This window comes from Vombatus ursinus, unplaced genomic scaffold (assembly GCF_900497805.2).
Source record: "Vombatus ursinus unplaced genomic scaffold, bare-nosed wombat genome assembly UNPS02014770.1, whole genome shotgun sequence".
In the NCBI taxonomy this organism is placed as follows: Eukaryota; Metazoa; Chordata; class Mammalia; order Diprotodontia; family Vombatidae; genus Vombatus; species Vombatus ursinus.
This window is the reverse complement of record NW_020954548.1, coordinates 784,370-801,937: the sequence shown is the minus strand read 5'-3', so window position 1 is coordinate 801,937 and position 17,568 is coordinate 784,370. Positions and strand designations below refer to the sequence as shown.

Sequence of the window (17,568 nt, the reverse complement as noted above, 5' to 3'; positions counted from 1 at the left end):
TTCCATAAACCACATACGAAAACCAGTATCATCACTTTACAGTCACACCTAGAATTCACACAGAATGACCAGCTCAGCCCTGCCGAAGTAGCTTCAAAAATTATCACAGCAAAGCTCTCAAAAACCTCAGTCCCACTAGTTCCTCTTAATGGGCAGACTGTTTTATTTATCTATTTGTAGAAAACTAGACACACTGTCAAATTTTTTAAACTAGGAAGGAGTATTTGATGTCTAATAAACATAACAACAGTAACAGCCAACATTAATATAGCACTTTAAGGTTTATAAGACACTACATAATCTCATTTGATCTTTGCAACAATCCATAAGGTAAGTTATTATCCCTATTTTACAAAGGAAGAAATTGAGGCTTAGAGAAGCTAAGTGACTTAAACCTGACCACACAACTAGTGTCAGAAGTAGATCCCAACTACTATTTCTGAGTCTAACACACAGACTCTTTCCAGAATTTTACTATGATTAATGCCATTTTTTTCTTTAGGTTCACGTGTGCCATTTGTCTCTCCACCATCCACCATTCATTTTCCTTGCTTTTCAACTTAAGGTACACTATGATCACATAACATTTCCACGGCACAGAAAAAGATTAACTTTCTTTTTAAAAATGAACAAACTGTTCTCAAAAAGACTGAATAAGAAAATCACAAGACTGTACAAGAGAAAAAAATGTTCTACATTTTAGCTATGAGTTCAGTATTTCAGCTAACTTGTAGTACAAGAATATTAATTTATATAGTTGAGGCATACCTCGGTTACCATTGCCCCAACCAATGTTGATATAAAAAAATTATAACAAAGCTCATTTTTACATTAGAAAACCCATTATAATTTTGACCAAATACCAGAGATGTAAATCAGATTATCAGTAACAAGTCAAGCTAGAACTTTGCCCTCAGTCATATTAACTCTATTGAGTCAACTTGTTATGCCTTTTATAATATTTTTCTACAGAACTAACTGTTCTCTAACATCATTCTCATGCCTCATGCTTCTGTGAAAACAATTAACATTAGGTGGGATATACCTTCAAATGTATTCCTGAAAAGTTATGTATAAACTTGATTTTTGTAAATGAAATCATTTTAATGTACTAGTGGAGCTCACTGTTTACAAGAAATTTTTGTAAAGTTTAGTTTATAAACATGAATGATCACTACCAAAATTTTGTTTTATAAGGCCCCTTTCAAGACCCAGCTCCTCCATGATACCTCTCATTAATACTCAGGGCAGCAGTTTCTTACTCTGAATTCATATAACACGAGTTTGTATTATGGAATCACTTTTTTTTTTTTTGCTTTGGATCTTTTTAAAAAGAAAACAATTTCACAATCCAATTAGCTTTATTTTCATCAATACAGAGTAAGGATACTGCTTCTTTTTCCATTCTCTTGGTACATGCAGACATAAGACTCTATGTGTGGTCACTATATCAATAATGATTCCTATGTTGTCCTGGAAAATTAAATAACAAAACACGCTTCCAAACTCTACCTGGGTCACTTGGAGAAGAAATGCAGTGGAAAAGCTTGGAGAATGTTTTAAAACCTTTTGAAAACTGGTGAAAATCTTTAGGTGTTCTGTTTGCTTTAACACAAAGAACAAGCTTGACCCCAAAGAAGAGATGTTAAAACATTGTCCTCTCACTCCTTTGGGAGGAGGGGGGCAGATTAGACAGGTATGGAACACTACATGTATTATCAGATGTTTTTTGGATATGTTGGCCAATTCTGATTTTTCTCTTTATTTTCTTTTTAAAAAAATTTGCTGGGGAGAGGGACACAGAGAGAATTTTAGGCAATGTAAAAACAAAAGACATCCTTTTTTTAAAGCAAGCTATAAGTACTAGAGATTACAGAGTTCTTATATAATGAGTTCTTATGTAATCTCTCTTACATAACCCTCTTCTGTTCCACTTTGTATATGGAAATGTTCTCTTTTGGCATCTGTAAAGTTTAGAATTTTTTAAAAATTAAAGGGAAAAAAAAAGCATTCACTCATCTGAACTTCCTAACAACCCCATAGGACAAAGATAGAGAATTACCATTATATACAAACCACAATTTTTCCCCCAAATCTGGCTTGTATAAAAATCTGATTAAAGCACAAGGATACCTTTAGTAATACAACAACCAAAGTGACAATGATGACAATGGCAAAGATAAACAACAGTCTTTTGCATAGTGAATATATTTTAATATATTTTGTATATTTTAATATATATTTAAACTTTTTTTCCTCTGAAATAAATATCATTTTAGGGGGTCAAGCAATATTCAGCCTAGCATATCATTTTCATGTTACATATAAGGAAGAAGACTAGGAACCTTGCCTTAAATGACTCACCAAAAGTCACAGAGTATGCAGTGGTAACAGTGGTAGAGTAGGGACAAGAATACTGGTTACTGGACTTTTTCTAGTCTATATTCCAATATACCATTTGTGTAAACTCAATTTTCTCTTACACACTTAAACTCCGTATGTTTTATCTCTTCTAATACCCTGTAAACTTCCGGAGATGGTATCTTATTTACATTCCCATCTCTTTCAATGCCTTTTTGAAGGTACTTTTCACTCTGGTGGAGAGTGAGAATGGGGAGGGAAAGGTCCAGGGATTAGGTGATTTCATCAGCACAGGGAATGGTCTGGAAATTGCCCCCTCCACTGGTACAAATCAATAACTTGCCTATAACTTATATAGTTTAAGTTAAAGGGCACTGAGAAGTTAAATGATGAGTCCATGGCTCCACAGTGAGTATCTACCTGAGGTGAAACTTGATCTACAGCTTTCCAGATGGCTTATCTGGAAGGCACTTAATTAGATGTTTGTTGAATAAAGTCAGTTAACGAGCATTTATCAAGCTCCTACAGACAAGCATTGTGCTAAAGCATAAGTAACAAAAAGCGAAACAGACAATCTTGTTCAAAGCAAACTGAAAAGTTTTATATCTAAAGATAAGTGTTAAATGGCTAGGAGTGGTTACTAAACAATAATTGTACTAACCAATGATACAACAGAAGCTCCAGCCTCAGAAGGCAAAACCTTAAGGGAGAAGAGGCAATATGGAAGAGAGAAAGAGAGAACCCTAAGAAAGAGGGAAAACTAGGTTGAAGTCCTGCCTAGGACACATACTAGTTGTGTGACTCTAGACAAATTCCTTAACTTCTCATTGCCAAGGTAACTGTCTTAAGAATAGAAGTCACACAACAGTAGCTGATTTGCATTAGTAGAGAAGGTTGGCTCACCAACATCAATGAAAATCAGTATTAGACCTAAATAAATAAATGAAAACTTAAGGCAGGGGGTGGCAAGGAATAGTGCTTCATATAATAGACTACATGTGTGTATTGCTTAAATTTTCTCAAGCTTGAAAAAGTGAGATTATATACTTGTGACAGTCCTATATGTGGGCCGATGTTATTACTGTTCTTGGGCTGTTTGATGTGCTAGCCTTAATTCCTCAAAGAGACTATAAGCTCGTCAAAGGCAGAGATCATATGCTCCACAAGATAAGGCACAACACAAGACAGGAAGTATTTAATAAATGTGTATTGATTATTAGGTTTAATGAAGATCGAGGCAGAAACGTTTTGCTTCAAATGATATCCACAAGATCACAAGCATCAGAATGCCTGTCTACAAAAAAAGGCAAAAAAAAGCGCAGAAGAGTCACTTAGTGTGCAATGGAAAGAACTGTGCGTGAAGCTTCTCTGTGACAGAAGGGGCACATTGCATAGGTCAGTTTTATCTTCCGTGCCACTCAGTTGATGACATAAAGCCTTTAAAAAAAGAAACTATACCTGTTTGCGTGGCACATTGGAAAGAGTGCAAGACTAGGTCAAAGACATTCAATTTTGAATCCAGATTCTGCTATCACATTATCTATTGATTTTGTGTAAGTCATCTTACCTCCTTAGGTGAGGCAGCTGGTGGCTCTACAGTGCACAGAGTGCTGGGTCAGGAGTCAGGAAGACCTGAGTTCAAATCCAACCTCAGGCACTTGCTAGCTGTGTGACTCTGGTCAAGTCATTTACCCTGTCTGCTTGTTTCCTCAACTGTAAAATGGGGATAACAGTACCTATTTTGCAGGTTTGTCATGAGGATCAAAGAAATCAATCAATAAACTTTTATTAAGCACCTACTATGTGCCAGGCACTATATAAATGCTTATTCTCTTCTCTTTCTTTCCCCCTACTTAGTTCAGTTCCCCCATCTATAAAATAACAGGGAAGGTTGGACTGTACCTCTAAGCTCATTTCCACACAAGTGCTAATTTTTGAAAACGGTATGTGCCAAGACTCCTCTTTAACTCAGCCTCTGCTGGGTTAGAGCAGCTGCATCCCAGAGGCAGCTTATTATATAAGATGCTGGGGAAGGTCATATAGCTGTGTCTGACTAGTTGCCACAGGACCACAAAAAAGTTGACTGAGGCTGAAACCTCAGTAATCGAAAAGCCATTTTTGAATAAAGATAGAAGAAATCGGGTACTCATGATCATCAATTCAGGTGTCAAATAGATGTCTACACTTCCACTGTGATGGGCAATGACATCCCAATATGAATATGATAGGTTCAGATTTAGTAAATCATGCTTCCTCAAAGTAGAGTACACTCCTTGTTTTCACTAAGTCAGTAGAAAATTTTTTAAAATTCACATGGATTTTTTTATTTCATTTACAACTGAGATTATTATTTCTTCCCAAATTTAGCAAATAGCTTTCACTGGGAGATAACAAGTTGGGTGATTTGAAATCTTACCGTTTGTCAGAAGAGTTCCCAAAATATATAAAAATTGGTTAAGCAGAAAAGTACTTTTCTCCCATTCATCTAATGCAAGAGTAATGGAAAAGATTTGTCTTAGACTTTTTCCAAACAAATATTCATTTCTGGGTTGAAATCAAATATGAAAAATTTCCACCCAAAGGGAAAACATCTGAGAAAGTTATGAAGAAGTGAGAAAAGAAGTGTAGAATGGAAATAGGTTTTCAGCTTTCACAGTAATCACTACTATAAACACTCTGGGCCAGGAAACACTACCTCATAATCAGTATTATCCAAGAACTTCTGGATGAGAACATACTTCATAGAATAGACCTGAGGCAAGTACAAATGTAAGTTAATGAGCAAGATGTCTGAAAACAAAGATTTAATTATCTTCTCCAGAATCCCACAGCCCTAAACACTAAAGCTTTTACCTAATAACTCTGCCAATAATCAGGTTCTTGGCTAACCTATTCCATTAGCACTCAGCATGGTATAGTGCAATGAGCACAGGAACCTGAGTTACAATTCTGCTACTGATTAGCTGTGGGCAAACTTGGGCAAGGTAATGACCTCCCTGGGCCTCAGTTTCTTCATGACGGGTTTAGGCTTGGCAAATACTAGAGTTTTTTAGAGCTTTATATGAACGAATAAGAAAAAACATGAAATTATTCATTGTAATGTTTAAAAAACTAAAAACAAAATTTATCCAACAATCAGGGAATGGATGAACAGTAGTACAGGAATGTAATGAAATATAAACTGCCATATGCAATGACAACTATGAGGAACATAAGAAGACTTGTATGAAGTTATGCAATGTGAAGAAAGCAAACCTAAATAATAAAAATTACTACAATGTAAGGACAAAACAAAAAAATCAACAAAATTCAAGTCAAACAAAAAAAATTGGTAACATTTTACCAAGATTAAAGTACACACTTCCTTTCTGCTATTCTCTCAACTATAGAACTAGAAAGTGATAGGTACTATCAATAACAATCACATTATTAGGTAGTTTAAACTTATTTGAAGGGGCAACTAGGTGTTACAGTGGATAGAGTACTGGCCCTGAAGTCTGGAGGACCTGAGTTCAAATCCGGCCTCAGACCAAACACTTGACACTTACTAGCTGTGTGACCCTGGGCAAGTCACCTAACCCCAACTGCCTAAAACAAACAAACAAAATAAACTTATTTGACTAAATATTTTTGAGGTTATGAAGGTTTGAGTATTTCTTGGGACATGCTCGTAACAAAACATATCAATAAAACAAGCAAATAAATAAATCAAAATTAAATGTGGTATCTTTGCAATAAAAAGAATGAAGCTTTGGAAAATTATATTGCATTAGATTACTGCTTACACTGCCAGACAATCACTACACCAATTGGTTTTACTTAACTTTTTCTTTGTTTCAAGGGAAGGCTTTGAGAGGAAGAGAAGTATAAGTAGGAATGACTTATATAAAAATAAAAGGCATCAGTAAATTACTAAAAAAAAAAAAAAAAAAAAAAGAACCTAAGATCATCTCCACACCAAGCAAAACTTTATTGGAGGCCATTTTTTTACACATTAAACTGTAATGACAGCAAGAAAAAGGAGACTTAACCTTCTTCTACAACCTGTATAAGACTTGGGTGGATGCTCTGTCTTGCCTTGAAGTTCTTAATCAATAGGAAATACATTTTACCATGTTCTACTCATGCTATAGACACAAAGGATAAGCTCTGTTTTCCAACAACTGTTAAATTAGTCAAATAATAAGTAATGATGTACTAAAATACTGTGCTAGGATCTACAGGATCGTACTAATAAACCATTATTCCTGTCTTCAAAGATTTAAAAACCTACGGGGCAGCTAGGTGGCACAGTGGATAGAGCATTGGCCCTGGATTCAGGAGGACCTGAGTTCAAATCCAGCCTCAGACACATAACACTAGCTGTGTGACCCTGGGCAAGTCACTTAACCCCATTGCCCAAAACAAAAAAACAAAAAACGATTTAAAAACCTAGTTGGAGAGATAAGACTAACACACCTGACCCAATCCATGGTAGACAGTAAATATAGTGCTAATGTAATACAAACCATAAGTTTTATAGTTTAAAACTGACAGAAATGAAGTAATGCTTCAAGAAGATGGGCCTTCAAAGATGGGAAGGCTTCATCCACATTGCTCTTTTATTAAAAAAAAGAATGAAAACACATAACCCATTAAAAACAGTCATTTAATATATGTCACTATCATTATGGAACTGGCTGAGTCTTCTGCAGTTTATTCACCTTAATATTTCTTTTTAAAGCAAACAAAAACATCTTTCTAGTAACAGTGAACTAATGCTTTTATTTTTCCTATTAATCCTTAATTTAATAACTATTATTTTCTTCTTTCATCTTTTTAAATTTTTTTCTGATAATAGTGTTTATTTTGAAAGCTTGCCTATATCACAACTGTACAAGTCATAAAGCAATAAAGTTATATTTTTAACTAATCTGAACACACCTCTTTACCATCATCTCATACAAAAAAATGCTTGACTTTCCAATAGATGTCCACTTGAAATGCTTGGCATGATTCCAGAAATTCATTCACTTCTAATAAATGGATTTCATCTTCAAGACTACATAATAATGGGCAATATTTTAATAAGTTCATATGCTGCAAAATCCTTAGCATATTGAAGCAAACTATCTTAGAACTGAAAAGAATCTTAATAATCACACAACACAATTCAATTTGTTCATCTAAAACAAGAGAGTTAAGACACAGGGAAGTTAAGGTGATTTAACCATGATATCACAGTGGGAAAGTTCAAAAGGGGAAAACAAATAAACAGACAACTACAGTATATTTGAGTTGTAAGTCTAAGGTCAATGGTTAGACTGAGATCTTTGCAAGGAAAGACTATGTCTTATTTTTATCTATATACCTCCCAGTGCCTAGAAAGAATTTAAATATTGGAAAAAGGGAAGGAATACACGCAGCAAAAAAAAGAAAAAGAAAAAAAAGGGAAATTGGTGGTATTTGGTCCAACACTGTTATACTTAATAATGAGGAGTCATCTCTTTTGAAAGGAATACTTCAATGGATTTGTGATCTTCTATAGGTGGGTATTTCCTCCACCAATGCAGTTCACAACCTCTTGATGCTTTCTCATGCCATGCAGTTCTTATGACTTTTAGTGAATATTCCTTAAAGATGTACCTAAAGAAGCCTTCTGGTTCTTTTACTGTTTTGGGAAAACCAGCGTCACTCAGGTTTGTCCGTTTGTTATCATTCATCGTCACATAAGGATGCTACACCTCCTTACACCCAACATGTGTCTGTCTACCTATTCACTGTCCTCAGGGTCACCTGCAATTCTGATTTTGTTGAGAAAGTGATGTTCCATAATTCTCCAACAACTAGCATCACCAAGAGAATATACGTTAAAAAGATCAGCTTCTAAGACAGCAAGCTGGAATCATTAAAATCTTATTAATTAATTAAATCATTAAAATCCAGCATTTTTAAATGTCCAAATACATAAGATTACCGAGAAAAGTTCCATTTTCGACCCATCTCAGTTTCTAAAAACATCATCATCATCATCATCATCATTACTGTCATCAGTAAAAAATTTAGTCTAATTATTACTAATTTAAAATCTGTGAATCGATATACAGAATTTCCCTCCTTTAGGTCAAATAAAGAAATGCCTCACGTACACCAATACATTCATTCACAGCAGCACTTTTAGTGGTAACAAAAAACTGAAAACAAAAAAGATTCCCATCAACTGGGGAATGGCTGGGAAAAAATTCAGTATACTGAATGTAACAGAATATCATTGTGCCACATGGAAAAACAAATACGAGCAATTCAGAATAAAATTAAAATATCTGTTGATCTGATACTGGGCAAAGAAAGTAGAGCCAAGAGAATAATAACGATGACTACAGCAGTGCGAGTGCAAACTATAAACAAGCATGAATTAGGACTAAATTCAATGGCCAATCTTGGTTCCAGTGAACAGATAAAAAAAGGATCTACCCTCTTTTTGATTTAATGGGTGTAGAATACCTGCATATACTCTCAGATAGTCGCTGTTTTGAGTGGTTTTACTCAACCATTTTTCTTTGTTACAACTGAGGATTCTATGGAGGGGTGAAAGAGGGAGAGTAAAACTAGAAAGAAAGAAATGAAAAAAATGCATCAACAAAACTTTTTTTAATTGACCAAATGATTAATATATTTGTGGCATCACATATAACTGTTAAGGTTACATCCCTTCATATAAAATTGAACACTATAGCTTAAACTTTCTTTGAAATTTATTTTTTTGCAGGACATTCGCTCAAAGACTTCATTAAATCTATTCAATGAATGCTTATTAAATAAATTTAACATTTTAGATTCTTTGAAACCACAAAGATACAAAATTACTATCAAATTATGACCAAAGGAGGAAAAAATTAGTTCATAAACTAATTTCTGGGTTATGTTACTTAGTTTATTACTAGACTAACCTTAGGGTAGAGATTGTATCTTAACACATCTTCACAATCTTCAGGACCTTCTTTTCCAAGGCTTAACACAGAAAGCATGCACTGAGTAGGTACTCAAATGTTTTCTCAATTTTAATTACTTTGGGCTTAAGGGACTTGCCCAGGTCTCACAACTAGTAAGCATCTGAGGCCAAATTTGAACTCAAGTCCTCCTGACTCCTGGGCAGGTATTCTATCCACTGTTAATTACTTTCGAAACATCATTTGACTCTTCATAAGAAAGAACCTAAATTTTAGTCCAATTTAGTTACTCCCTTCTCAAGGTAGTGATCCTGGGCAAGTCACATCCTATCCCTAGGTTCTAGTTTCTTTAAAAGTAAAACGGAGATTCTGGACTTGATTATCTCTCAAATTCATTCCAATTCTAAGCTTCTCTGTTTCTAAGTAGAAAAAGGTATTACTAACTTGACAACAAAACTACCTGTCACAGCTAGTTTACACCTAACTCGAAGAGAGAAGCAAAATTAATTCATGACTAAGAATTTTAAAACGTACCAAATATGATGGACCATGGATCACAAAACACAGCAAAACAACTAAAAGCCAGGGAATGACCAAATGTTTCTCCTGAATTGAGTGCTGCATGTTTAATCACACTTTATCTGAAAGTTTTCTGATCAATTCTGAAAGTTTTCAAGCTTTTCAAATTAGCAAAAAATTTAAAGCATGACAAATTCAACCAGGAGGGCTATTTTCCTAGATATTCTGAACCTAAAAGAGTTGCTGCATTTTGCTAAATAAATAGGCTTTTGCTATTAGGGAAGGACCAAAACTATACTTCAACTGATCTTACAAGTATCTTTTGAATAAAAGTGTGTTTAAACACTTAGATATAACTAATCCTATGTATATTAACAAGGAGTCAATTTCCCTGTCAAACTATACTTCAAGAACTGATCAAGGTTTTTTATTAACTCCACAAGAAAGTCCAAGGACTTGGGAATTTGTTTTTCATACTCTTGATTAAACCAGCAGGGTATCATATGAATTCCCAGTTTTCAAAGTTTCATAAACAACAACAATCTTTCCTCATAATCTATAGGAAAATAAGTAGGAAAATGAAAGTACTCCGATATCTTCAGTAGACTATTTTCCACAAACAAAAATAACTTTCCACTCCAGAGATTAAGTAAAAGGACAACATCAGAAATGAAATGCTTTTCCAAAGTTACACCAACCTGATGATCAGACATTCAGTTTTATCTACTGGCACAAGTTGCCAGGGGAGATTTTTAGATCATGGTTTTAAAAACAAAAGATAGCTTAACCAAAGATTAAACATTGTTAATCTTAGACTGTCAACAGTACTTAGCAATATTTAGACATCTTGATGGTAAAGAAATGAATTCTCTGCCTCCAAACCCTGCAACAGAAGCCATAGAAATGCTCTTTGTGACAGAAAGTTCTCCAAAGAGCTGTTATGGTTTTTTACTGAATGTACCATATTTATGTATCATCAACTCATCGCACAGAAACCTCAGAACTATTCTTTTCCTAAGAAAGGGAATCTTAATGTACCAAAAAGTAAAGTAAGTAAATTCAGATTCCAAAATCAACACCAGAATTAACAATGTAAAATCTTAAGTATATATACACACTGGAATATCCATTCCCAATTGCCCTAAGTTAGAAAGGCTATTTTTACCACAGAAACTTACCATCTTCTACACAAATGAGTACTGATTTATTAATGTCAGTGTTGATGTGTAACTAAAATGACTATCAACATGAAAATTCTTTGTCATCAGTAAGTCATACTTTTTAACTCAATTCTTAATTACAAACAAGATATTTAACATTTCAATAAGATTTGAGGAAGTGAAAACAACATTCAGTATCAGGATAAAAAAAATAAATGTACTACAAAAAATAAATGTACTACAATTCAGTTTGAGCTGAAATTCACCAACAGTTCCCAATCAACTAAAAGAGGTTTTCCCCAAGTTGTTCCCTAGAATTCAGAAATCAGCACAAAACATGAAAATCACATTTACAACTTACCTGAATTCTCTGCTTTCATTGTATCTCCTATTTGATGAGGCCCGTTGGGGTGCTGTTTCCATGAGTAACTTCTGAGTTAGCCTGCTAGATGGAGCTGAATCTCTGCCATTATCTTCTTCTGTGTCTTGGTCACACTTCCATTCCTCATCCTCATTCAAAGTGGGCAAATATCCAGGTATACCTTTCCCTGTCCCTGACCCAGGGCTCTGATCACTAAAGATTTTAGGGCTTTCCAAACCCGTCCTCGTGTATTCCAAATAAATATCTGATTTAAGGAACAAGGGGTAGGTGTTATCCTCCATCATGGATTGGACCTCAGTTTGGGCCTGGTCAAACATGGCAGGATCAATGTGCTGTTTCATGATGCAATCTTTTATGAAGCTCTTTGTAGCTGGTTTAGTTTGACGAGAAACGATCCCATTATTATCAAGAATATATTTTCTGTAAATAGCTTTTGCCAACTTAAGCCTCTTTTCTTCATTGGAGTCACAGGGCTCCAATTTCCTAAAGCCACTGCAGGCAAACCAGAAGTCTAGCAAATCTGCAGAGTCTTCTTGCTTCAAGAAAGTCCTAAATAGATTTATTCCATCTTGATCATCCAGCAAAGAATGCAATGATTCAGCCCATTTCAAATATGGGGGTGTAGGTGAGGCACTTCCTTCAGGCTCATACCCCAAATCCAGATCTGATCGCCTCGGGGTGGCCATGGAAGTTTCACTTTTAATCCCATCGCCTTTCCCAAAATAAAAGCTGTGGCTGACTGGCCTGGGATCTGTGGAAACCAGTTCACCTTCCTCACCAGGAACTGGGGGCCTGGGAGCATCTTCAGTGAAGCTCCCCCCAAGGTCCAAGGGGAAACCCTGTTCTTGGACATTCATTTTGGGGCTCTGTGTTCGTCAAGGGATAATGATTGCAGCACCCTAATCTCAGTACACCAGTACTTATAGTTCCAAAGTGAATCAATCTGTCCTGTTGAAACCATTAAGAGGACAAGGATTAGGAAAAGTAGTCCTGTAGAAATACAGCTATTTAGGTTTTTTACAAGGCAAGACTACAGTACCCTGCCCTCCCACCACATGGACTGAAAATAAAGTATTTCTCAGGTTTTCAGCAAAATATTTATTTTTTAGTTTGTCCATTTTTGTTCCACTATTTGGAACAATGAACATACAATGCTTTCTTTAACTCAATATATAAACTAATTTGGTAACTTAATTATAAAATTATTCTTGCAATTAAATTTTACACAGACACACACACACACACACACACACACACACACACACACACACACACGCCATGAAATTTGGTCTAAGGTAGAGTCATGCCTGCCAGTTTTAAGATTGGAGGAATACTTTTATCAAAAGGAAGAAACCCTCAACTACAAAAATATGCCCCTAACCCCATCAAAACTCATCTTCACCATTCCAACTCCACTAAACATGGTTTTTAACATAGCACTTGGCTTTTTTATATAAACTTTTTTAATCCATAGAATATTTACTTTCTTTTTTAAGAGACAAAGCTTAATATTCTTTGCCAGTAATACCCTCAAATACATACCATGTATTCTCTATATATCACATAAATTTTGCTTGGAATTACTTACGAAGCTTCTAAATTACAATAAGTTTCACTAAGCTCAAAACAACAGAATAAAAAAAAAAATGTGTGATAACTTGGGATCTACCCAAAACTGCTAGTGGCAGGAAACACAGAAAAGAAAGTAGTCACTTTTTAATATATTTCTTACCAGAAAAGTATATTGTCAGCAACTGAGGGCCCTAAGCAATCTGAAGAATTCAAACAGGGTAAAAATATCATTACAGTGAAATCAGGCTATGGCTGCTAGCTAAGGAAGTGTCTCTCATAACCCCACTCTGGATTTTGATAACTCAATTATCATATACTAGATTTACAACAAGGTGTTATTAAATATCTGATTAACTGTAATAGACCAAGATGCTAGGAAAGACTCCCTCTCAGGTAGTCTCCCAGTTGGAGCTATTTGCAGGTGGCTAACAAACTCTTTAAAGATTTAAGTACTTACTTCCCTGATCCACACATGAGACATCTAGTTAAGTCCCAGTCCACCAGTGCCACCTACTCTGGTGTTAAGCCAAATACTGGGTTGATGACTTGTAAAATTCCCATGTGGTTTGACCTCATATTTTAAACATTTAAAGTGGGTCAAGTGCTGAAAGAGAGATCATCGCTTTACAAAGCAGATCTCAAGCAGCTTTGCAAATGAACCATGGCCAGAACCTTTAAAAATCAGGGTTGGCCCAAAGAAAATTAGGTAACAAGTACAAAATTATAACAGTTTACAGTTTATAAATCATTTTCCTCACAACAACCCTGTGAGGTAGGAATTACAAGTATTATTAATTCTCATTTGACAGAAGAAAAAAACTGACATTCGAGAAATAAAGAAATTTGTCTAAAGTCAAAAAGCTAGAAAGAGCGAAGACTACAACCAAGTCCAGCGCTCTTTCCACAATACTGTGCTGTCTCTTCTTCTGCTTCTTTCATCCATTTGCATGGCTCTCCATGGGAATCTATATTTATGAGGGTATCATTTTGTTTGCCTGAGATAGAGAACAGGGCGCTTACAGATGGCTAGGAGTGAGTGCCACTGATAAATGTGAGTTAGGTCACAATTATATGACCCAAATGGCATTTCTGTTGCTAATGATTTCTAAAAAATGATTGGCTGTGTTATAATCTCTATCTCAGCAGGGACAGCCAATTTCTTAAGGTCAAATCTCTCTATGTTTTGGTATCCAGCTGCTCTGAGACCACTTCAATTGAAAATTAATTTTTTCAACCAGTTCACATTTACTGAGCACCTGTGTGCAAAAGATTTCACTGGGTTATCAATATGTAATGTATTGTTGTCCACAATGCCATATTATGAAAGAAGATCAAGGCAATTAGCCACCCCGGAATTGGAATATATTAGACATGCTGCAATCCTCAAGAAATGCCTGAACAAAAATAATTTTGAAAGTGTAATTGCTAAATTACTTCCTAAAATGTTTGATGATTGTATGCTGCCTCACAACACCTTTTTCAATACATTACTGCTGATAGCTAATTTAAAATAGCATTTTATGGTTATAGGTTTTATATCTATTATCTTATTTGATCCTCACAACAACCCTGTGAGGTAGGTAGTGACAGGATTATTATCTCCACTTTACAAATCAGGAAACTGAGGACCAAAAAAAATGAAATGACTTGCCCAACATGACACAAACAGGTAGCAAAAGAGCTTAGAACCCAAGCTTCCCAACTTCTAATCCAATGTTTTTTCTACTATACATATTGCTTTTCTATGTTGTTTTCTAAAGCTCGTATTGCAATTTAATTTGTGCATATCTTGTTTTATATTTCTGTTTACTATTTATGCCCCACAATACACTGAATTTAACAGGTCCTCAATGAATCTTATTAATTTACAATATAGCAGGGTCTTGCACAAAGTTGATATTCACCAAATATTTGTCAACTAATTTGTTTTAAGTGAAATTTCTGAAATGCTTAACTTTGGATATTCCTTTGTATTAATGATTTAGCATCAAATGTTTCATTACAAAGCTGAAGCTGTTAAAACATCAATGCACTAATCAAATGTGTTTATCAAATACACCAAAACAAGCATGGGATAATGGAATGAACTCTAGACTAGGAATCAGAAGACTTAAGCTGTATAGGTGGTGTTACCGCTCCTGAGTTGTGTGACCTTGGGCAAAGCACTTAACTCCTGGGGCTTCAGTTTCCTCATCTGTCAAAAGAGGGAGTCGGACTAGATCACCTTCCCCTTCTTTTTCTGCTCTATGATCATGTTAAACTTATCTTTTCCCACACAAATGAAATATTTCAGATTCTTTCCACCTACAAAGGTTGTCAATTAACACATGACAGGAGACCCCTGCTATCTCTACAAGCACTAAAAGGGAAACACCTCCCGCCAAATCATGCAGACTGGTAAAACATACTCTACTCTTTGATTCTCAGTCTCCGACACAGAAGTGAACCAATACAAAGTCCCATCACTCACTCACTCACTCACTCACTCAACAAATAAATAAATAAATGCAGTGAAATTAATTCACGCTAGAATAAAGTGACCACAGATATGCAACCTGGCCCAGAGCCTGTAACCTCCAACAACAAAGTTCTTCCTTGAAAGGAATGTGCTTTTAAAAGTCTGATATGCCTTTATAATTTAAAGATTGCATAAGCTCCCTTCCTGAGCACCATGTGTCTGGACTCTTTAAAAAGTGATGTGATCACTAACTTGATTCTCCCCCCAACAGAAAAAGCTCAAGAACATTATTTCAAACCAGACCAAGGGAGGACAATTCAAAAGCTACTGAAAATCAAACAGGAATATGGTCTTTTAAGTGACATCCTAACCTTTTCCCCCAGCTGAATTTCTTAGAATTGAAACTGAGCTATTCTTACACATTGTTTCAGGTCAGGTACAGTTTCCCACCCAACCAGACTATATGTGAACTCCTGTAGAAGGCTGGGGATCCAAGTAAACTTGAGACACTTCCTGCAGGGAGAAGCATAGAACCTTATTGTGCAGCCAAAAAAAAAAAAAAAAAAAAAGCTAATCTCCACAATAAAAACCCTTTGTAAAAATATTTTAGAGTTGGGCTAAATGAAACCACCAAAGTATTGATGTATTTACTCTTTTGTCTTCAGAAGTTAAAGTTTTACCAACTCTCTGCATCACTGGTTTTGAGACTGCCTAAAGCTTCCTTGGGGGGAAGAGGGGGTGACTTCTAAAGAAAAAAAAAAATCACCACTAGGTGAGGCTTAGTCTTTGGCCACAAAGATAGGTTTGTTACCTATCATCTTGGAAGGTTATAAAAGCAAGGCGCTACCCCTGAATTCTGAGGTCAAACCACATCTAGTAGCACAAGTTGTACAGAAAAACAATAGTCTTTCTGTTTGGGGGTATTTCTATGCCTTAGTCTCTTAATACCCCTCCTTTAAGTCTAAATCTGGGATTCTAACAATCGATTTAACCAATCTCCAACATGGTAGTATTCTTCAACCCGACCACCCAGTAGTCCACCTATGAGACTGACTCTAATTTGATACCCGCCCTACTCTATTCTCAGGTCTCCTTATTTGGACCATCTTTTCTTCACATTTCTCTACATTTAAATGCAGATACATTCAACCATCTCTCTCCCTTCTTCACAACTTGAGATTTTCATCACTCTGGAAACTTTTTTGGGGGGGTGTCAAAGGACAAGGTTGGCGGTGGGTGAATTAAGAGCCTTCTGCTCAAATAGCCCTCCACATATAAATTCCTCTATCCTATTTTACATATATAAACTAGCTATACTTCATGAACTGCTTTGACCTCTGCCACATTCTCTTCCTGAGGCCCCCAAAGCCTTTCCCTTTCTACCCTACATTCTCATACTAACCTCCAGATCCATCATTCAGTCTTCTTACACTCACCTACATTTTCACGAGATCCTGATCTCATAAACTCATAAGCAAGTCTACCCTAAGCTCCTCGTCTACCTAAGCATCCCCTGACACTCCTCCCAAATACCATTTTCTATCCTCACTCCTCAAGCATCCCCAGGTCTCCTCATCACTCTGTTCTCAGGCATCTCCAGATACTGTTCAGACACTTTCCTCTCCTCCTCTCAGGCACTTCCAGGTTCCCCCTTCCCTCTCCTCTCAGGCACCCCCAAGTCCCCCTTTCCTTCTCCTCTGACACCTCCAGCTCCCTTCCCCTCCTCTCAGGCACCCCCAGCTCTCCCTTCCCTCTCCTCCTCTCAAGCACCCCAAGGGGTCCCCTTTCCCTGTCCACTCAGGTACCCCCAGCTCCCCTCCCTTCCCCTCTTCTTCTCTCAGGCACTCCCAGCTCCCCTCCCCTCTCCTCTCAGGCACCCCCAGATCCACTTCCCTCTCCATCTCTCTGGCACCCCCAGGGGGGTCCCCTTCCTTCCTCCTTCTCTCAGGCACCCCCAACTCCCCTCCCCTCTTCCCTCAGGCACCCCCAGCTCCCCTCTCTGGCACCCCAGATCCTCTCCCTCTCCTCCTCTCTGGCACCCCCGGGGGTCCCCTTCCCTTCTCCTCATGTCAGGCACCCCCAGCTCCCCTCCCCTCTTCTCAGGCACCCCAGGGGGTCCCCTTCCCTTCTCTCAAGCATCCCAGGGGTCCCCTCCCCTCTCCTCCTCTCAGGCACCCCCAGCCCCCC

General features: G+C 36.7%; 1 protein-coding gene across 2 annotated transcripts in view; it reads right to left on the bottom strand.

Moving 5' to 3' along the window:
* Positions 1–12,299, bottom strand: part of LOC114043682 (axin-1) — a 159,968-nt gene extending 147,669 nt beyond the window's left edge. For both annotated transcript variants that reach the window (XM_027862766.1, XM_027862767.1), the window contains exon 1: positions 11,331–12,299. In XM_027862766.1, the coding sequence (XP_027718567.1) occupies positions 11,331–12,208 (878 nt within the window). In that variant the 5' untranslated portion in view covers positions 12,209–12,299. The remainder of the gene's footprint in view (positions 1–11,330) is intronic.
* Between the last annotated feature and the right edge of the window lie 5,269 nt (positions 12,300–17,568).